The following is a 23,697-nucleotide window of genomic DNA, read 5'->3' on the forward strand; positions in this document are numbered from 1 at the left end:
CATATATGATAAATTCCACACATGTTTATTAATAAAAAAGAACTGGTGATTAGGGTAAGTTGAGTACTTAGGTTACATTAAGACATTTTTTTTTGTAGTACAACTTACAAATTTTATGTTTAAATATGCAAATGAGGCATTGAATTTAATTTTATGTATAGAAAAATTGCCCAAAATCTAAAACTTGAACAATGCATTCATAAACTATGGTTTTGCCATAGACTGTATAAATAACTCATTAACTTTTAAAAATAAATAAATTAAATAACCAGGCATAAAATGAAATCAGAGACAATATCAGTAACATATCTAGTCGCCTTTTGGTATGGGTACAATGCAAAAAAGGTGAAGAAATGTCTCTCAAAATTATGCACAGAATGAACATTTATTTTTATTATTATTATTTTTTTTTTTTCCCAAATTTTTTTGTCAACCTAACAGTGTAAAGATAAACTGGGTAAAATCTGTGTATAATTTTAAACCTCCACCACTAGGCTTCCCCTCGGCCTATCGCTGCGCTCCGTCCTGCTGACGACGACACCCGGAAGCACCGAGCTGCCGCGGCTTTGTTTTGTTTTGGTAGTGGGAGTTCAGCGGCAGACAGGCAGAGGTCCGCCCGGCAGAGACCCGCTCACTAAATGGGGAGAGCCGTAACGGGGATGGAAGATGACGAACCGATAGCTGACGCCTGTAAAATGCCGAGTTTTATCAGCAGTTTCGAGGAGGGGAGGGTGAGACTGTCCCGCAACCTGCCGACGGAAACTTCCTTCACGGACGGTAAAGTTGAGCGGCCGGTGAGAGATTTGAGCCGCCGCGTCAGCGCGTCAAACTCCCGGTTATCTCTGGACGGAGGGGAGTCAGAGGAGAGGAGCACCGAGGAGGAGGACAAGGATGCGAAGGGCAACAACAACAACAACTGCAACAGCGGAGGAGGGGAGAGGAGGAGGGCGAGCGCGGTGGAGATTTTGAGGAGGAATTTCGGGGTTTCAAAATCTCCATCTTTGTGTTTGGACCCGGACAGCGGCGGAGCCGGGCTTGACAGCCGAGAGGGGACCGTTAATAACGACGTCTCTAACGGTCATGGGAGCGAATGTGGCGAGTGTGAAAAGTCGGAGAGAGAAACGGGCGACGCCGGGACGAAAAACGAGCACACCCCGAGCGACTTGACTTCGGATGTACAAGATTTTGTAGCCGTTACATGTCAGCGCCGTCATACATGTGACGGTGACACGGTCACTGCAGACGACTCTTTTAACGGCAAAGAGCACGTGTACTGCACTGTTTACTGCGTCGCTAACGACAGTCACCGAACACAAATCACAGACGATGAAACGGTCACGTTTGACGCACCAGAAATGGACCCGGAGGTCGGACGGGACGCGAGTTCGAGTCCCGGACCGGCCTTGTATACGCTGGACGATTTGGTGGATCCTTTCGGGGACATGGCCCACCGGGTGTCCGTGGAGCAGGCCGGTGCAGAGACTACGATGCAGAGTTGCCGGGTGTGCCTGGAGGAGGAAACCATCGCACCCCTGCCCTGCTGCAGGAAGACCGTGTGCGACGAGTGTTTGAAGCTCTACGTCAGCTCCCAGGTTTGTAGGAGGGAGGGAGGGGATGGTTTCGTGCTGCAGCCTGTCCCAGAACCGGGCTATGCTGGGTCAGTCAGCAGCTGGTTGAAGTGTCCTTACACACACACACACACACACACACACACTCACACACTCAGAGTTTCAGTTTTCTCTGTCACACTTTTTAAGTGTTATGTTTGCAGTCTTATCTTCTCAAGGGAGGGGTGTGGTTCAGATTTCTGGGAACTATTGAAGCTGGCGTTCAGTAATCTGCCACATGTTTTGATTAAGGGCCTAAACAGGCTCTCTGTTGTATATTAAAGGAATACTACTTCCCAAAATGATCATAAGCATTATATGATGCATGTTACCGTACATGGTTGGCGATAAAAGAGGGATATGAGCTCATTTAGATCAATACGATATGATCTGATTCAGTTACTAGAAATCAGTATAGGAGTTGACTGATATTGGTTTTTCAGGTCTGATACAGATTATATGTAGTTAAGGAGACCGATAACGGCTATTTGGAACCGATATGCATTTAAATTAAATTGAAAATCCTTCTGTCAGTATTTAAAATTTTGAATACAACAAACTCCAGCATAAAACTTTGTTTAAATGCCTTTAGTAAATCTTTGATCAAAACTGAAACTTTCAACATCATATACAGCAAGCTCCCAGCAACTTTTTTATAAGGTCAAGTGGAAATTTAAATGACAAATAAATAAATAAAAAGAGCTCCCTGAGCTTTTAAACAGTAAAAGTTCCTGCCGTGATTACACTTTTTTTGCACTTTTTAATTAATTGATTTTATCAGTGATCATGAAAATAAAGCGCCAATACAGATAATCATCAAAATCCTGACTATCAGCCCCGATATTTGGCCAGGCCGATAAGCAATGGATAAACAGAGTAAGAGCAAGAAAAAGAATAGAGGAAGAGAGATAAAAAATGAATGAATAAATAAGTAAAGGTGACCGCATAAAAGCAAGTCTGTAAAAGTGAGTTTTAAAGAGTGATTTAAAAGATTTCACTGATTCTGCAAACCTTATCTCATCAGGCAGGTCCTTCCAAAGTTGAGGGGCCCTGATGGCAAAAGCACGGTTACCTTTAGATTTTAGCCTTGACTCTGGATCAACCAGGAGGCCCCAATCTGGGGATCTGAGGCTGCGCGTTGGCTCATAAGGGGTCAGCATTTCAGAAATGTAAGTTGGGGCATGAATTTTAAAATCAACTCTAAAACAGACAAGACTAAAAACCTCTCTCCCTCGTTGACCCGGTGTTCGATGATGATCCACCAAATTCTGAGGCAATGCTGATTTATGATTCATATGATAACATCGTGAGAACAATCTTCGTGTACAAGGATTCGCAAAAACAACCGAAAACACAGTAGTATGCATGGCAGGCCAGTAGTTGGTGGTGTAACTTTGTAATGACACACCATCGAAGAACACCGTGTGCAACTGCGATGTCACCGTTCGCACGGTAACAGCACATTGCCAGTTAACACGGCGACAAAGGCCAAAATGCAACAAAAAGTTAAACGTTTCATGCAAGAACTTTTCAAAGTTTGATGAAATTGTTTATGTCACAACTAGCCAATATCTGCAGGTGTGCTCTGTTTTTCTGTGAATCCATGTCAACGACACATGCTGCACTGAAATTGGGATGGTTTGAGAAGTGCTTGCATTTTGCTCTGTTTGGCTTTTTCAACAGATTTCCCCGTGTTTTTGGAAGCACATATTTAAGGAAGATTTCCTCATCGAACAAAGCAAAAGTGTGTCCTTCACCTTGGCTCATTTTTTTTTACATTATTTCCTTCACTTCCTTCCCCAAAATGCCTCTTGTTGATGTCAGAAACTTTGCTGGAGCATCCCAGCGGTGTGTTTTTGAGCGGTGTGTTTTAGGTGTACGCAGACATCATCACCATGGCAAAGTAATTCTTTAACTTAGTCACAATATGTTGCAATAGGGGCACAAAATATTTTGTGGCTACAGTGTTTTCTGTAGACACAATAAGAGCTCCTGCTCAGTGATACTGGTGATGATTTACACCTATAAATTAAGGAACTGAATAATAGATGGATGAAACATTTACTTCACTTTAGCTGCTGTGGAAACAGGTACTCCGAGCTGAAAGGCACATCGATAATCGCTGCTCCCTAACAAAGCTTAAGTGTTTAGGGGTGGATTTGTCTTTAAGTGCCTTGAACTGGTACCATCCTCTGATCACTTTTAATAAACTGGTATGCTTCCCCTGTTTCTGTTTGTTCAATTTTGGGAGAGGCTACTATCTGAGGTCCTTCCTACTGCTACTATAATATGCTTTAATCTGTTAAGACAAAACAGTTTTTATCAGCCTTTCACTCTGCTTTTTATCTACAATTATCTTGCTTTGATAACAAGGCGTGAATAATCGCATAAACACAGAGACAAGCAGACTCTCCGATAAGCGCTCGGAGAATGAGATAAGGGTCATGTAAACTATCCTGCAGAGGCGGATTATATTTTTTTCCATCAATGTACTGCAAACCTTATTTTAGCACACATGCTTGGTGTTAACCCTCAGTGGGAACAGTAAGTGTTATGCCAGAGAGATCAGAGTATATGGTAACAGATAAAGACCCCTGGAGGGGATTTAGTAGATACAGTAGATGCAGCAGGAGAGTGAACGCACTGGTTTGGTGCTAACAGTGTTGTTGTGCTGTGGATTAAACCAGTAACTCAGTTGTTGTTGTTGTTGTTAACCTGCCTCCTCAGATCAAGGCAATAGTTTTAATCTTATTTTAAAAGTTGTAAACGGGAATATAGTAGCTGACGATCTAGAATTTTTTCTGCCTCAACATAAGATATAAGGTGTTTATATGTTTAAATTCACTGGGAAAAATGAGCTTCTCTACACTAAAGTCCTGTCAGATGAGCCCGAGCGCCCCTTCATTGACACCACCTGTCATGTTCCAAATGTTGGTTGTTTGAATGGATTATAAACAACATGTTATTAAAAATATTATGTCTAGAGTCTTAACCATTTATCTATTACTTTTAGCTAACAAATTTAACTGCTTAAACTTAAAGGCGCACTTAGCCCAAAAATCAAAAATATGTATTTTTTCTCTTGTAGTGATAATCAGTAATCTAGATTTTTAGTGTGAGTTTCCGAGTGTTGGAGATATCGGCCATAGAGATGTCTGCCCTCTCTGAAATATTATGGAACGAGATAGCACTCGGCTTATGGAGCTCAAGGTGCCCAAAAAATTTATTTGAATAGCTCAGCAGTAAGCATGGGCAGTATCGCAGTATTACTTTATACCAGGGTAGTAAGAAATCTCGACAGTGTGATTTTAAACACCTGGAGAGGTTGTATTTAGGATGTTTTGGATGCAGTGTACCACGCTGCATGCATGAGCAGTGGCAGTGTTTGTTGTCGCAGCTGCTGCAGCGCTTCCTACTGTTATTACTACTCTATTGCCTCAATAAAAGGCACATACTTCACTCATCTTTGAAGCCGTGCAGCTACTGCATGGTCAACAACATGGACATGCAGATGTTTCGCAGTAAAATGCCTTGAGTCAGCAACTGAAGGGATGCTTTCAACAGAAACATTGTCAGAAGGCTTTTATCTTGAAACAGAAACAGGAAAGGTTGAGTAAAACAGGTAAATTTGTATTTTGTCATGCCTGTGACAGATAATCAAAACTGCAGTGAAAGGCAGTATAAAGTTGATATAATTATCAAAAGACCGTTTCCATGGTGTATTTCTGCTGGAAAACAACGTGCGTTATGCAGAAAAAATCAGCGAGACTCTGTTTCTCTTGGGAAAAAAAGGTATGTGACACGGAAGCCTGTGTTTCAGTAAAAGAGAGAAACATGAAATCAGAAAGTGTATGTTTGTCTTTCTCGGTTTAATAGGAATAATGTGTAAGAATATTACCTTTTGTTAATATCTCATGTACATGAAGGTATGAAAATATAAACTGTCCAACAGCAATGTCTCTTTCCAGAAATCATGACCCAGCTACTCGAGATAATCCACAGACCTTTTTGTGAGCAGTTTCATGTAGGAACTATTTCTTTTGTAGTGAACTATTCCCCCCAACCAACCATATCACGGCACAGAAGAAAAACATTTTTTTTGGCATTTTGAGCTCCACAAGCTGAGTGCCATCTAGATCCATTATACTTGAGAGAAGGCCGACATCTCTGTGGCCGATATCTCCAACACTCGGCAACTCACACCAAAACAATCTAGACTGATAAATAGCACTACAGGCAAGAGGAAAAATATATATTTTTGATTTGATAACTATTTAGTTTATGCTACTTGTTGCTAATGAATTAAATTGCTTATCAATGACATTAATGTAAATATGCTTTCAAATACCTTCAGCTAACTCACTTGTAAGTTGCTCACTTGTAAACTACTTTTAAATCGCTCTCAATGGGCGTTTCTCACAGCAGACACTTTGACATGTCAAAAAAGCACAGGTGCAACTGATAACATTAGCGATGGCTCAGTTCCATTAAGTTTCCCAGTAAGAAGTTCCAGTTAGCTAGCATGCACAGCACCAGGGCCTCCCCTGAGTGGAATGCAGCTTCTATTATACAACATCTATTGCAACATGTGGCGTTAAGCCGGTACAACTTACAAAGGTTGATGGGCAGCTTACTGATTATATGGTCAAATATAACCACCAGTTTGCAATCAAATCAGGCTTTTTAGTTTTATCCCCATTACAAATATGCAGTAAGCAACAAAAGAAGAAATGACCTTTCCAAAAAATGAATAGAAAAGTACAAGAAAAGTACCTGAAAATTTGTTTAAAAAAATCCCAATAAGAAAATGATCTGAAAAAAGGTGCTTAAAATTCTAGTAAATTCATAACAAAATTTTAGATATGTAATGATTATAATTAGAGATATAGTTATTCCCCTGTTTGTTTGTTTGTTTTCCCAAGACATTTTTGCTTAGCTAATTAAAATATTTCACTAAATCTACTATTTAATGCAATTTATAGAACATTTTTTACCAAGCTCCCCATTAACCCTTTTTCCTCATGTTTTTGAAAGAAAATGCACCAATTTGCTCAGGGCTTAAAGGTTTAAATACCTGAGTGATGGCACTCCATGTTTCAATCGAAGGGTTAATCAAGTCAAAATTTTCTTTTTTGTTTTTCAGTTCTGTTTAGCTGAAGGTCACTGAGGTGCAAATACTCCTGGTTAGGGTTCACTGCTGCAAGAGTTGCAGCACCACAGTGTGCACAAGCCAGACGTGCTTTAACTACACTATATCGTCTTTATTTTGCAACTGTTTGTTTGCTTGTTTACTGTAAAAATGAGTTCCCCCTGCATAGTTCCTGCTTGGTGCATGTCTGAAAGGAAAGAAAATGCAAATTGATCTTTTTTGATTAACAAATATTGTGTGCTGGGACACATAGTGTGTTTGAAATTGGTTCACAGGCCATGATTGGCCCCCAGGCCAGACTTTGGACATGCTTTTTCTTTGCTGCTTTAATTGTGCAATGGCTTTATTTTGGCTTATATTTCCACATTTTAAAACACCACACACACACACACACACACACACACACACACACAGTGACACAGGTATGTGAGAGGCAAATAGACTGGCAGCAGTCCTAACCCGTCCAACCAGTCTGGCAGTGGTCATCACAGCGTCAGTGTTGTGGCAACATTACTAACACATCAGCTCTAATGCCCTTCAGAGGATACATTTTCATAATCATGTAACAGGCTCTTAGCGTGTCTGTGTGTGTGTGTGCGTGTGTGTGTGTGTGTGCGCTGTAGGGGATATTGGGTGTAACACAGTCAGAAGGTGATGCTTTTGTTCTCTGCACTCTGTCTGCTGTCATTTCACACACACACTCTCTCACACACACACACACACACACACACACACACACACACACACACACACACACACACAATGACAAAATGCCTTATCATGTGTCAGTGCAACTGGTCTCACTGGCTTTGATGGACTGAACATGTGGGGAGGAAGAGAAGGTGACAAAGAATATGTGAAATGGGGAAGATAGAGTGAGAAGAAACTAAAGAGAAAGAGATGCCCTGAGAGGAAACAGACAGAAAGAGAGCAGGATGTTGAGAATGAAGTTTGATACGTACTCCTTGTATCCAAGGTCACGATGGATGAGATCTGAACACACACATTGTTTTTTATTGAGCCCAGGTGACAACTTAAAGGGATACCTCTGATTTTTTCATTGGTACTTATTTATAGTCAGTTACGTAGAGTAGATGGCGGTTGGCACGCCCCCAGTTTGGAGAAGCAGGCAGGAGTCCGACACAGACGCTAAGCAATGTACTGTTGAGGAACATGCTGAACCTTTTGAAACCTGAGCAAATTGGCTTGATTTTTTTTTCAAAAGCATGGGAAGAGGGCAATGAGAACCTTAACAAGGAATGACCATAAAGTTAGAAAATTCCCTGAAAATTAGCACACAAAAAATAATGAAAAGTAACACAACAAAACAGAAAATTACCTGAAAGAAGTGCTAAAATAAAACAAAATAATAAACATAAATAAATAAATTAGAAATTATTAAACTTTTTTTTTTTGTAATCTAGTTCTAAATGTATGATTTTAGTAATTATAAATACGTTTTTCTTGATATTTTCCCCTCCTCATCTGATCATTTTCAAAAAAATTTTAGTCAAGTTTAAGATCATTTTCTTGTCACCTTTTAATTTTTTTTTTCAATTTGTGGGACACAATATGAAAGAAACCCATCGTAGAAAGATCCAAACTGTGGAGCGGCTAAAATTGCAGGATATGTTGTGTTACTTTCACTTGAACATGTATTCAAAATCTTTAATGTGCTTGATTCGAGTTAAAATCAGATTTTTGTGGTGTTTTTTCTAGGTGCGAGTAGCCAAATCCTACATCAGCTGTCCAATCCCAGAGTGCAGTGGCTACCTGGAGGAGGGAGTGGTGATTTCCCATTTAACCAGTGATGACGTGGCAAAATACCGTTACTTTTTGGAGCTAAGCCAGCTGGACTCGAGCACCAAACCCTGTCCTCAGTGCAGTCAGTTCACGTCTCTGAAGAGCCACAGTTCCAACCGCACTGAGCACAAGTACAAGGTAAGATAACCCAACAAAACAGAAGGTAATACATGACAAAATTTAATTCCACCTTCAGCTGATATATACCTTTAAAGATCCGGTGAAATTAAAAATACATTTCTCAGATTTAATCCTGTTTCCCTTTGTTAACTGATTATTCGTCTCTTTATATTTGCAAAAATATATGCACGACAATCAATATCAGAGTATTTTTACATCAAAATCTCTGTCTTTTCTCATTCTACACTTTGAAATGTTTGAAGACTTATTCTGCACTCAGAGGCGTTGATAAAAGTTTAGCCAATCATGTGATACTTGAGGCAACTAGTAGCTAGCCACAGCAGTTATACAAAACCAAACTTCACCATTTGTGGATGTAGTAGCTACCTGAGCAATGTGGAGAGGAATGGGAAGAAATGTGTTTGGAAATCAGTGTCCAAAATCTTTGTTTTCTTTTCAAAAACAGTGTGGCTGAGATCTAATTCATTTATCTAACAAAAATGTTACACTGGTCTAGTCATTTTCATACATTTTGTTGCAAAAAAAAATCTTTAAATGGAAACAGCAGTTGAGCCTTTTAATACATTTGCTTTTACACGTCCCTGCTGATTTGATAATACCTTTGACACACCCATCACCCACGAGAAGACATATCTCAAAGCCCATACGCACACCCTTTTGAGGAAAGATGTCGTTTATCGCAGTTCAGCTTCTCTGTAGCCTCGTATTGCTCCTTTTTAGTGTACTGAACAAATGCAAAGTATTTGATTTAAATTTATCTCGTAACTGTACGTAGCTCAAATATCTCCGTTCAATGGGAAATACATCACAGTACAGAAGCTCTCCTTCACTGGGACTTTAAAAGTAATGTTAGCATGGTCGTCCTGTCTTCTGTCCCTTCTGTAGATCCAGTGTAGCAATTGCCAGTTTGTGTGGTGCTTTAAATGCCACGCACCGTGGCACAACGGGGTCAAATGCCGCGACTACAGGAAAGGAGACAAGCTGCTTCGAAGCTGGGCCAGTGTCATAGAGCACGGCCAAAGAAACGCCCAGAAATGTCCACAGTGCAAGGTAAGAATACGAGTTATTATGAACAGCTTGGGCCGAGGAATGCTTGAATGTGGCCGCCTTGTGAGACGGGTGTGGGTGAATGGAAAGAGGTCTGACTGATGGAGGGCTGAATCAATATAGATGAATAAATCAATGGAGGCTAAGAAGCATGAGAGCAAGGACAGATGATGGATGGGGAGCTGTAGAAGAAGTAGATGGACGCTCAGAGTTTAAGTGCATGTAGAACAGCAGGACAAAGACGCATAGACAGCGAACATATTGAAAAACTAATGATGCCTCTGCTGCTGCACAGAACCGAATCTGGTAGACTCGCTGGCATCTCTCTCACAGTCATAAAACAAGCCTGCTCTCATTGCGACCAAGTTAGTCCACACAATATCTAATTTGACTGTCAGAAGATGACTAAAGCAAGACGTAGATTAAGCTAATTACCGGTATATGGGAACTGTTCGCTCGCAGCAGCAAACACTTTCCATCTGTGTTCATCACACTGATGTCCCTGAATTTGTGCTCTGGAAGCCGGGAGAGAGGATCGTGTTTGACTGTGACGCCAACAAATTGGTGTCATGCTGCGTTTAGCTGGAAAAGAGGCTGAGAGCAGCTGAACTTAATGCCCAGTTTATAGTAGTGCTGGCTGCTACAGCAGCCAAACAGCAAAGATCCATTAAGTGAACTGCTGCATGCATATTGCAGCGCAGCTCAATAGAAGCTGAAGCATATGCTTATAGTTTACAGATTGCATTTTAGTGCAGCAAAGACTGGACTGTTTTACAATGAACCGGCCCCGATCTTGAGTCTGTAAGGAGAACATAATGATCTATTCAAGCTAAAAGAGTGAAAGATATTCTCATAATTCCTTTTATCAATATATGCATCTTGTTCTTGCCTGTAGATCCATATTCAGCGCACAGAGGGATGTGACCACATGACATGTACGCAATGTAACACGAACTTCTGTTACCGCTGTGGAGAACGCTACCGACACCTGAGGTTAGAATCTTTATTCTCTCTATCTGCCTTCTACTCCTTTTTCTATATGATGATCTGATTTAATAATAACGCTTTTTTGTTGTCAGGTTTTTTGGGGACCATACATCCAACCTCAGCGTGTTCGGATGCAAGTATCGTTATCTACCTGATAAACCTCACCTGAGACGGCTGATCAGGGGGTCGGTCTGTGGTAAGTTGGTGTGAGAGGAATCTTGATCTGTTCTTTCTTTAACAGTGAGAAACTTCTTAACCTCAATTGTTTGAGAGTGTTTTAGCCGTGCTAGCTGCCGCCCCTGCTTAAGAGAACATTATTGATCCGAGACAAAACTGACTGAAAGGTGGGAATGCGTACTAGTTTTGAATTGGCTGTGAAGAAAATGAACATATGAAAGCATAATTGATTATAAAAGCTTTTCCCGTCTCTCATCTCTTCTCTCTCCTGTGTGTGTGTCTCACTCACCGACTCGAGTCCTCATGCTTATCTGAATGCACAGATTTGATTGGTTGAGTGGTAGGGCTGTACCCGACTCAGAATTATTCCAGTCAAATAGGATTTGGCTGTTCAATACAAATATGTGATGATTAGTTTTGTTTTCCATGCAAAGTTTTAAAGTTTGAACAGTCTCCTCAGGACGTTCAGTGTGACAGCGGCATTCATGTCATTTAGTAAACAAGCAAACGGCGCAAAAGAGAGATCAAAAACATGCAAAAAAAATTTTGCCGACACTAGATATCAACAAAAGTCAAAGACTGTATCTTATTAACTTCTCGTGAACTGTAAGTTTACCACTTTTTCTGCTGCTGCAGCATGTCTGCAGCTGCAAAGAGTAAGAGTCAAGAGCACTCACTGTGCAGCAAAATCTGGGTACCAAATCGTCCCCACAAGTACACTGCACACAAAAAAAGACTGCTAGACTTGAAGCAATCTTAGTCGACTGACGGTCTCTGACTGATGATTTGAGTATCCAACTTTCAAGGGGCAGCCCTACTGAGTAGTATCTTATAAGATGATTTACAGTGTGTGCAACTGGTCAGTGAGTTTCCTGGTTGCTAAACTAGTGCTGTGAAGACTACAAATGCTATGGCTGTTTGAATAGAAACACACTGTCAAATTTTGATAGCTTTCAGTAGTTTAATCATTACAGTTCCTGGTTCAGATAAATGGCATCTGGCCATTTTAAATCACCTACTGGCTTGGACATCGTAGAGGGTCTGCAAAATGTGTGACATAACCATCATCAGCCACAGCTATAATTTGTTTTCAGTGCGATTAGGCACCGATTTGTCAATGCCAAATTAGACACATTGATTAAATTGGCAATAAACTATTGCTGAACTTTCTGATGTATCCAAAGTGCCTCAGCGTGCTTTATTTTTTATCAGTGATTTCCTGAGTTGTCCAGAATGACCCAAAATAAATCAGTGATATCATGTTGTCCTCATATTTAGATTATAATTGTAGAACAAAGAAAACAATTCCCATAGAAGTAGCAGTGGAATAGTTTTTTTCTTAAAGCATTGGATAAAATCCTTAAATCAAAATGTGTTGTTGCCAGCCATGTCGAATCAGTGACGGACATGAGTAAACACTTCCATATTTAACTCTGTGCTGGCACTGAGCGAAAGCTTTATAATGAAGTATGAAAGCAGCGCATATCAGATTACGTTCGTTATAATTATCCATTCGCAGTTATGAAATTTATGCACCAGCAAGCCTGCAGGAAGCTGAACTCTGATAGATTTGTTTGACTCTGCTCTCCATGACAGCTACAGCGAGTTACATCAGCAGGGTGCCTGTTGAACTGAGAGCTAATTTGTCCCTTAACGAGAACCACTTAGCCGTTACAGCTCTTGTCGCTGTCTTCATGCCACGGATTGTTGGCAGCACATATTTTGCATGTAATAAGGGGCATCTTAATGTGGATGGAGAATTTTCCCTAAAATCTGCTCGGCAATCAGCGTCCTTCACAGCCAAATCAGTGCACTGATGGCCAAACATCTTGAATTTTTTTTTCTTTTGTAGCGGTGCACATTAATTTTGGATCATGCAATTTCTACTCCATCAGAAAGGAACATTTATTCATTAATATTGATCATTAATTGGCTCCCCTCTCTGTTTGTTTTCTTCTGCAGCCACCAAGGTGCTGATAGCTCCAGTGGTCATTTTGCTGGTCGTGGTGCTCGGAGCTCTCGCACTGGTGATAGGTAACACAATTACACACATGAACACACACATGCACATCAGTCACACTGCAGCCTCAGAGAGAGCAGTAAACAGATAGCAGCTAAATGGTTTGACGATATGACAGATATGTTCTCCCACACAGCAAAGCAGGTGCACTGTCTATGCAACAAAACTAGGTCAAAACCTTGTATATATCTATACCCCTGTAGCGTTAAATAAACGCTACAGGGGTTTTAATTTGAGGCAGGAAGAGGCAGTATTCAATCAGACACCGACTGTGCCTCGCTGTAGCGGTCCAGCCCAAAAATTCATGTAAATACATCTTAAAATGAAGAGCAGTATACTTAGAGACACTCATAGCTGCTTTCGTCTGCAGCTCTTCAGCTCCTGTTGGTGATGTACATCATTGCGTCACCGGTGGAGGCTGCGCAGCCATTGGCCACAACTCGAGCCAAATACTGCCAAAAAAGATAGTTTGTAAAATGTGCTGTTGGTGCTGATAAGTCGGTCAAACCAAAGAATTGCTCCTCCTCTAATTCCAGGTTGTTACTGAGGTGGCGGCACAAGTTCTGTCATTTTATTTCCTCGACATAACAGAAGCAGCAACTGTTCCAACGTTGTTTGACATAATATTCAATAACTTTACTATTTAGGGCTGCAACTAACGATTTTTTAAAAAATTGTTTTATCAAATAATCTGCCCAAATTGACGACTGAAGTTGTTTCTTTTGTACAACCAAAAGTCCAAGACTTAATTTACTATCATAACTGACAAAGAAGCAAATTCTCACATTTAATTAGCTGCAAATGTTTGACATTTTCGCTCAAAAATGAACGAAAATGATCATTTGATTCTCAAAGTAGTTGTCAATTAATTTCCTTTTGATCAACTGATTGAATAATAGACTAATCATTATTGCTCTATTACGCATACATTTTAAGGCTTGTGAGTCACACAGACACAGCTGTTCCTCTAAAAAATGATTGAGGTGATCCTCTCTTTCTTCCATCCAAAACACTGATTTCGACTGCGGCTGACTAGTTAGCAAGCTAACCTCACTCACAGACTTTTACTTTGATAGAACTACCTTCGCATGCTGTGATCCAGTCAAAAAAACAAATTTTTGTGACATGAGAAGTAGGATTTTATAAACCGTTGTCTTCTGATTTTGCTTCATAAAATCTCAAAATATGTGGTAAAATCTCCTTTTGATGGTTAAATAATCTCCTAAATTCCTCCTCTTAAATTCATTATGATAGGAATCCAGGTCGTGGGATCTCACATGCAGAGTGAAACCACAAAATGTACAAGAAAGCCATCCAGAAAATGCCATATATTCCCACTTCAGTTTGTAAACCAAAAAGATTATCATGTTGTGATATTTTCATTGTTTTCCATGTATTCCACTCTATTTTTTTCAACACTTGGTATAGGTAATCTGATGTTTTCACAGGACAAAAAAAGTATTAAATTTAATTTGCCTTAAGCTGTATGAACCCTGTTATATTAACATGCATTTTCAGTGGTAAATCCTCACATAAGAGAAGTAAACTCTTCTTGTTTTCAAAATGCCAAAGCCGTAGATCCAGATTATCACTCCTCCTGGGCTTTTTACTTCCTGGAACTACATTTACTAGTAATATCATGCAGCTGCACTCTGCGAGCACTCTGTCAGCCCGTACTGTGAACTACTGATGCCTCGGCTGAACTGTAATTAGTGTTAATCTCTTTCCCGTGTCTGTGCGTCTGACAGATGATCCGCTGCGGGCTAACATGCCGTGATGGCAGATTCACATTTATTTTCACCGTTATTAGAATCAGTGTTGTGCTGCTGCTGCTTTCTGTTTCCGCTCAATTTATTTCACGTATGCCAAATCTATGTGCTTTAAAACAGAATAATCTTATCATCTCTGTACAGAAAACTCATCAGAGCTTAACGTTAACAGATAATTCAAGATTTACATTATTGAATAGTTAAAATTAGTATGATTAGAAACACGGATAGTTCGCTTAAATCCACCTTTCTTCTTTTTCCTCTTCATTTCTACAACCTCCTCTCTTGGCTGCAGGTTTGGTCGTTTTCCCAGTGTACTATGTGTGTAAGCGGAGGAAGAAGCAGCGCACACAAGGATCCGGACGCTGGATCTGAAACCTGCCCTGCACTTCATCTCGACCACACACACACACACACACACACACAGCTTGAAAGACGACGCCCACATCTCCTCAGGGACAAACACGCCAGCCTGAGTCATTGCAAATGTCTGAGGGGAACATCACAAAATTAACAATTAGTGACGACCTTTCAGTTGGAAGGAAGTTCATAAACAAATAAAGCGAGGCCTGGATAATCACACGTCATCGCGCCGAGAATATTTGTGTCTCAGCGGCGCATTGCTGCAAGAAGAATGCTGCATATTCAAGAGAAGAAAAATGTTAATTTAAATAGTGTTGGAATCACCTTAAAGGGACAGTTCACCCCAAAATAAAAAGTCCATCTTATCTTTTCTGTAGTGCTGTTTATCACTCTAGATTGTTTTGGTGTGAGTTGCAGAGTGTTGGAGATATCGGCCGTAGATATCTGCCTTCTCTCCAATATAACAAAACGTGATGGCACTGGAGCTCAAAGTGTCAAAAAAAACAAACTCTCACCAAAACAATCTGGACACATAGAAAGCATTGAAGTTGAGGAAATATATGCATTTTGCAGTGAACTGTCCCTTTAAATCTCAATTAAATTCAACAGCAGAGAACTTCCTGCTGGCCACCTCTTGTCCCGGACACAGAACAGGGAGTTTCAGGAGTGTATATTTCAAGCTTTTCATTCTTCTGTCACACATTTAACAAATCTAAAAACATAAAACAGACAGATTCAGTTTTGTTTACACGTGCGCTTTTTGAGAACGTGTTAAAAGAGCGAACTTGGAGCTCGTTTTTTGGCCCGATACGATGACATGCTTTTGTGTGGATGGAAGATTTTAAATGTGTCGACAGTGTCGGATACTGGAATTTTGAATACTGACAACAGGAGGAGCTCACAGATGAGTAACGGATACTTGTGAGGAAAGAAAAAAGCTAAAAGCGCAATATGGAATTTAAGGGCCAAGCCATGATGGAAAAATTTGTTCTCACGGATGCAACAAAGCAGGACGCCGAATTTGTTCAATCTTTATCTGTTGGAAACTCAATTTTCATTGGATATTGAAAATTCCCACTGCAATTCGGAGTGTTTAACAAGCACAAACGAGTCAGAATAATATGAAAAGACTTAACTTGACGGGATGGAAGGATGATACCTAAATATTTTTCAACCTGGACGACTCTGCCTGATATCAAGTTTTCCGAGAAGTTTTGAAAGCTGAGTCGTGCATCTTAGAGTGACACAAAGGTCACACCCACATTAGCTTTAAAAAGGGGTCTTGTTTGCAAACACATATTGTAGGGATGTCCCGATCACGTTTTTTTCCCCTGATCCCGATCCGAGTAATTTGATATTAAGCGTTTGTGATACTTGTATTTACCTGGATAATACAGCTGCACGATGCACAGTTCAAGTACTTTAAAATAATTCATAAAATCAATCCAGTGTGCTTGACAGTTTAATAGCTCTGCAATGCAATACAAAAAATATGCGCGTCCAAACAGTTCAATAATATTTTTATTTTAAATTTTTGCGAAAAAAAAGTAAAAGAAATATATTTGTATGACTCTTATCACAATTCCACACTGAACATAAACAAAGGGTCGGGTGGGACACATGCTCAAAATAACCGATCCCGAGCAATTAAGAAATGGATTGATACAATACGGATCCTTCCAATCTGACCGGGACATCCCTAACATGTTCATCCCTGTGACCCCTAAATGAAATATTGGAAAGTGAAATTTTTAGCCTTCATTATTTTCTGTTCTCCATCAGCTCCTCTATCTATCTTCCTCACTTTTTTCGTCTCCTCTCCTCTCTGCCTGGTTGAACAGTGGCTCACACACCCGCTCTGCCAGGCAGGTTGTCTCTGCTGTGCCCACACTGTATGCCAGTATCTGCATCATCAAAAAAAAAAAAAAAAAAAGCTGCTGTGCGGCAATTGTGCCAAAACAAAACGCTGAATGTGGCAGGACAGACGGTTGACCCTGTCCCTTTGTTGGATTGTTTTGTTATTGTTTTTAGGGGCTGCCTGTTGCAGAGGTTTTGGGTGGTAATGCTGTCGGTGTGTAGTGGAGTCAGTATAAAGAACCAGAGGCTCTGAAAGATTGTAGGATCATGCAAAAGATAGTTGAAAGCTGCTCAGAATTAAAATGACTGAACATGCGAATTGTACCTGTTGCTAAACAGGACAAAGTATTGAAGGTTGTATTTTTCATATGTAGCCTGGGTGGTGGTTTGCTTTAAAGCTGAACAGGGTGTTAAGATATATTTTTTTTAGGAATGAGTTTTCATCAGGCTGCTGTGCACTGAATATGTGGTAGATTAAATTTGGAGTTTAAAGGACCAGTGTGTATAATTAAGAGGGATTTATTGATAGAAATTGAATGTTAATATAATAAGTATGTTTTCTTCAGTGTATAGTCCCCTGAAAAGCATCGTGTTCTCGTAACCTTAGAATGAGACATTTATATCTACATAGGGAGCGGGTCCTCAAATATGGAGCCTGTCATGTTGCACTGCCATGTTTCTATGGTAGCCCAGAAAGAACAAACCAAACGCCGGCTGTAAATGGGGTCGTCTGCATTTTGCATCGGTCAACATAGGTAGCAGCCTCTCCATGTTGAACCAAAAGACATTCGAAAAACGAAGATTAAAGTTAAAGAGAAACTGCTTCTTTCTGTGTTTTGGCCGGTTTAAATAATTGGGCTTGTTTGTTTTGGAAAGGAAGAGACCTCTGCCCATACTTTGGCTCCTGGTTAAAAACCTCTTGAATGTCTTGATCTTAACTTTTCAGAGATAAAAAGGTGTGCAAACATTTTCAGGTGCTGGGCTAGCCTGTCCGTGATGAGCCGTAAACGCCGGAGCAACACTGATTTGTAACGAGAAGCTGCCTCATTCAGTGTTTTTATGGGTTTTAATAACGAGGCGGTTTGTTTTGGAGAGGAAGAGACCTCTGAGGACAATTTGGCTCCTGGTAAAAACCCTTCTGAACAGTGAACACTGAGGGAATTTTAACCGAAGGTTGACGCTTGGCACTCGCTAGAGCTTAAAGCTAGATGCCTCTAAATCCTACACAGTGTTCCTTGAAGTGTTAGGTGACCAGGTTTAAAGAATTGAAGCAGAGTTTGGTTTTGTGTCTGATTTTTGCAGTGATAAGAGGACGCCTGTCTGTCTGTCTTGAGAGTTTGGATATTGGCTTTTAACATGCACATAATTCTCTTATGCACACTGGCACATTCTGCAAGAAAGCACACACTCGGCACGCTGCCAGGAAACAAGAGATTTTCAAGAGCTTTAAAGGTCGTCACCTGGCAGCAGCCAGCTCGCTGTCCTTCACTTATCCCTCTATCTTCTCCTCCCTGCTGTCAGCCCTTAGGTTGGAAAATGAGTGTACTCCACTGGAGCTGCATCTGCTGCTAGTTAGACACAAAAATGTCCAGATTGGATGATTTGAAGCCTCTGATACGTGAGAGTGACACCTGCGGTGCTTGCTGCAGTCAAGTACAAGTGGTTTCAGCATCACTCTGATTACTTGTTGTGTGTTCATCTCAACACTTCATGGAGCAATCTTTCTTTTGCACCATCATGAGACATTTAAAGAAAAGAAAAAGACAAGAAGAAGCACAAAATATCTGCACATATGAGATGCAACAGCAAGAAAAATATGCGAAATGATAAAAAAGTTGTGGCCTCCATTGGAAACAAAATCTGTAGAGGTTACCAGTGGAATATATCCTGATTGTCACAGCACAGTTCATCACTGAATCGTCGTAAGGCATGAAGGAAAAGCAGGGTTGATGTTCATGCATGTTGGACATCATAAGCTTGTCTTTATCCCAGGGATCTGACATGTTTTCTACATCTGGGAGTTAAATAATACTGTCAAGTACAGTCAAACTGTACCTAATTCTTTAAGGACAATATATTGTTACACACTGCTTTCAGTAGGTCCTGACTCTGGGTTTGAATCCGCTCTCAGGGAGTTTGTTTTTTGTTCACTGTACCCAGAGCCCTGCATCCACATGAGCTGCGCCACAGAAATCTCAGAGTCAAAATGCTTCCTGATGTGTTTGCCCAGAGCTGCTTTGCAAACATTTCTGGAAGTAAAAAAGTAAAATTAATGTCAAAAGAGATCCAAATATCTCAGCCATGCAAACACAGTCTGTGTTTCAGAGCATGACTAGGCTGTTTTGTGAACGCTGCTTAGGGGTCAAAAAAGTGTAACAAGAAAATGTGTATTAGTAATACAGCACTGGGAAATTAAATGTGTAATTTATGCGCCAAACAAAAACACTGAAACTGTCTAGTTTAAGGAATACCACAGCCCCCAAATGATAATTTTTATATCAATTACTGACCTCATGTTACATTGCATTCTTGAAGAAAACTTTGCTTTTCTTGCATGTCTCCACAGTGAACAAAGAATCCAAAAAACAGGAAATTCTTCATGAATCAGTCATAAAACAATAGCAAAACTATTTTTCTGTTAACAGACTCTCACACAACTCATGCAGTTTGATCCAAGTCTGATTCATCCAGTCGTTTGCTCAGCGCTTCCCAAACAGACAGCCCTTTCTGACAGGGAACTGAACTAAAAGTGATCGTTTTCTGTTCTTTCTTCAGAGCCAGACTTCATTGACAAAAACAGTAATTTTACCTCACTGAACACAGGAGCTGCTGGTCTACTGCTGCCTCCATTAGTTAGTTTCTTTGTTTTATTGTGTGACTTTGGTGAATCTGGACTAACCCTTGAAAACACTGAAGTCACACAATAAAACAAACTGACTAATAAACAGATCAAGGCGGTAGACCAGCAGTTCTTGTGTTCAGCAAAGTAAAATTACTGTTTTTGTCAATGGAGTCTGGCTTTACGATTCAGTTCTCCGTCAGAAAGAGCTGCCTGTTTGGGAAGTACTGAGCATATAACTGGATAAATGAGATTTAAACCATGCTGTACGAGTTGTGAGAGTGTTTTTAAACACGTTTTGATGTAGTTTGTTAAACTTAGACCCCTGTGACTTCAATTCATCACAAATTTTCTCTGTTTTTGGATTCTTCGTCACAGGCATGCGAGAAAAAAAAGGTTTTCTTGACGTTAACATAAAATAGGGTTAATAATTGATATACTAATGACCATTTTGTGGGTGAAGTATTTCTTAAACATTTTTTCCCAGGCAATATATGTGTACATTATCTAACTGCTCAGCTAGTACTACACTGACATGTTGAACTGCTGCATTTTTGTTGCTTTGTTTGAAATATGACTGAGTGTGTGATGGACGTTTGTACTTACCGTTGTCTTCGGCACAGAGATGAAATGCTTTTGATCTACTGCGGCACATAAAGTACATTTTATTATTTCCATGGCATTTTATCAGAAACCCCGCTGGAGTTTGCTGAACTGATTACTCGATTAATAAGTCCATCTCCAGAGAATTTACAAATTGCATTTTTAAAAACTGACTAATAGTTTACATAAATAATTAAGTAAGATTTAGCAATATTCGCTCAAACAAAATAAGCAGCTTCTTAGGATTTAAAGTCAGATGTATTTGTCAGTTTTGCTGTCAGACAGTAAATTTAACCCTTTGGCACCTGAAATGACAGCAGTTTTTTTGTGCTGCATTCAGAAGCCTTTTACCAGCATTTAAAACTATGAAACCTGAGAAATTTTGTTCGATTTCTTGTAGAAACACATGAAGAAAAATGTAATGAGAGACTTGGCAAGAAATGTTTCACAAATTGCAAAAAAAAAAAAGAATAAAATAAAAGTTAAAGGTGACAAGGATATTATTTGAAAATTGGCTGGGGGAATTATTAGACATGATCAAACAAAAAAATGCGAGGAGAAACTATATTTATAATTCTCTTAGTTATATATTTCAGATGATATTGAAGGAAAAAAGAAAAACTTTCTTGAGGTCATTTTTTGTTTGATATACTTTTCTTCCTTTTTGTGCTTTTTTTGGTAACTTTCTTGTAACTTTTTATTTCTTGCTAATTTTTGGACTATTTCTTGTAAATTTGCTCATCGCCTCATCCCATGTTTTTTTTTTTATTTTAAGAAATCAAGCCAATTTTCTCAGGTTTCAAAGGGTTAAATATGAACTTGTTCCACTTGCTCAGCAACAGGAAAAAATGTAAATTAATAAGGGACATTTCAAACCCACTTGTGGGTTCTGGGGTTCTTATGGTATTTAAAATAAATACAAATTACAACTATTTAAAGTTGGATGTCGCTAATTTGAAAAACCCAACTCTCTCCCCATTGCTTAAAAAAATTTGAGCAAAGTGCCCCCCTCCTTTTTTATCACCCCCTCCCCTCTGATAAATAACCAACAGTCCCTTAGGCTCCCTAACATGATCATGGCAACCCCAAATATCTGATTTCTTTCGCTTTATTCGTGTATCAATCGTGTCAATCCACAGATTCACTGTTGAGATGCCATGTGGAAATGCCATCATTGTTTTGTTTTGTTGTATTTTTACAGATCATTGTCTTGATCACATTTCTGGAAACACTACGCAACATTTTTGGGTAAAGCTTGACATGCAAAAAAAAGTGTTGCTCTATATTTTGGCCAATGATTTTCCTGTGCAGGGGCGTATCGGCTGGCTGATGCCCCCCGGCCTTTTTGTTTGTGTGACAATCCCAGTGATTTCGGCATAAACATGCAATAGTGCCTTCACAGCCATTATAGATCAGGGTTTGCCAACATGCGGTTCAGGGCCCCTGTGTGACTTTAAAGATTACAAAAGGGGTAGAAATCCATCACAGCCTCTCCAAGTTATGCATTAAGTGTTGCAACCAATGTTATCTGTGAATCTGTTGCCCCAAAAACACAGGCCCTTGATTGAGAATTTGTGTGTTAAAAAGCAGAAATGAAATCAAACCTGTAACATTTTTCAGGTAACCACAATACAGGGTGTCAGCTACATCCCAAATACTCTTATAGTTTTGCACAAGTTTAACTATCACTTTATTTTGGCTTATATAAACCTCACTCTTTGGACTCTGAAGATTAAAACGAGGGATCAGCCACGCTGGTTCCGAACATTCGATGGCAAATCGACGCAAATGATTATATTTAAAAAAGGTGTGTCATTTTCCTCAAATCAGATATGTAGATAGGGACAAAATGTCATAGGTTAATTTCAACTCAGGAGGCCTCTAAATATTTGTTCAACAGTAAAGTCAGGATGTAAACTTGTTGGGAGAAGGGGAACATTTTATGTCTGTACGCCACTTTATTTTGAAGGGTATTTTCATTCAAAGAAATGTCTTAAATTTGATTACTGTGCTCCTTGTTTGCACTAAAACAGATTCTTCCACCTGCTGCCACCATTAAAAATGTCTGTTGATATTATTATTATTGCTCACCTAGCCAGGCACAACCATTGTTTTCATCTGAGGATCTGATGAAGAATAAACTAAACTGGGTCAAATGCCAAAAAAATGTCCTGTGTTGACTGTTTTATATGACATTGACATATTATTACACTTGACATATTTGTTAATTTTTGATTTATTTGATGTTTTGTAGTCACCGACAGTCTATATATCTGTATATTGATTAACCTCTCCTCTCGTTTGAAGTCACCGTTGTCACTACAGGTTTACGTCAGCAGGGGTCATACATGCTCTGCAGGATGCAAATCACTAAAAGGTTAATTTTTTTGTATAAGCAATTCAAATGCAAAATTACATGTATAGTCAGGGAAACAAATAATATCATTGTATCAATTAAGATTAACTTGCAGATTGATAATGTAAACATAAATAAATAAACACTAATGATATATTTTGATTAAATAATGAAGATACCAATTCCAATTTAATTTCTTCAGCTTTATTTCTGAGAACACTATTATTATTATTATTATTATTATTATTATTATTATTATTATTATTATTATTATTATTATTATTATTATTATTATTAATAATAATATTATTAATATTATTATTATTACATTCACCATCAATACATCAGTACTGTGCTAAAGTACAACTTTGGGCCATCTTGCACATGTTGTCAAAAATGATCAAGCAACAAACTAAAAATTAAGGAAATTTAAAAAGATAACAGCATTTAGAAGGTCTAGACTGATCCTTATGTTATGGTGATGTATGCAAGACAAAATTATCTTATTATTTAGCTGGCATTGCATTAAAATAAACACAAATACTAGAGAAAAACTTTTAAACAGGTATGATTGGGTACATTTTAATTTGTTTATATACATTTTACCAAGCAGGATCTTGAGATTTCTTTTTTTATCATAAATTGTATTTAAAGATCGGTGAATTAATTTTGGTTTCAAAATAAACAAAATGATAATAATAATAATAATAATGAAGAAGAAGAAGAAGAAGAAGAAGAAGAAGAAGAACTTCATCAAGCACGCAGAGAAAAGTCCATAGCGCACTAAATTAAAAAACAAGCAAAACAAACAAACAAAAAACAGTCTATGTACATTAATACAATAGATACATAAATACATTTTAAAAAAGGAAATATACAACAATAGTGTAAGTTCATCTTTCGCATTAATTTCGACAGTTTGACCAACATTCAATATGTTATATATTTCCAGATTGTAAATAAATACATCCGGTAGGTG

General features: G+C 39.1%; 1 protein-coding gene across 1 annotated transcript; it reads left to right on the forward strand.

The window, feature by feature from the left end:
* The first annotated feature begins 321 nt into the window (after nucleotides 1-321).
* On the forward strand, nucleotides 322-22,529 carry rnf217 (ring finger protein 217). Its single transcript, XM_042503711.2, has 7 exons — nucleotides 322-1,592; nucleotides 8,476-8,697; nucleotides 9,586-9,750; nucleotides 10,643-10,740; nucleotides 10,827-10,930; nucleotides 12,874-12,945; nucleotides 14,996-22,529. Exons 1-7 carry the CDS (start codon nucleotides 639-641, stop codon nucleotides 15,073-15,075), a joined length of 1,695 nt encoding a protein of 564 aa, XP_042359645.2. The 5' UTR covers nucleotides 322-638; the 3' UTR covers nucleotides 15,076-22,529.
* The last annotated feature ends 1,168 nt before the right edge of the window (nucleotides 22,530-23,697 follow it).

Source organism: Plectropomus leopardus, chromosome 16 (assembly GCF_026936395.1).
Source record: "Plectropomus leopardus strain MGB_pleo_1.0 chromosome 16, ASM2693639v1, whole genome shotgun sequence".
Lineage (NCBI taxonomy): Eukaryota > Metazoa > Chordata > Actinopteri > Perciformes > Serranidae > Plectropomus > Plectropomus leopardus.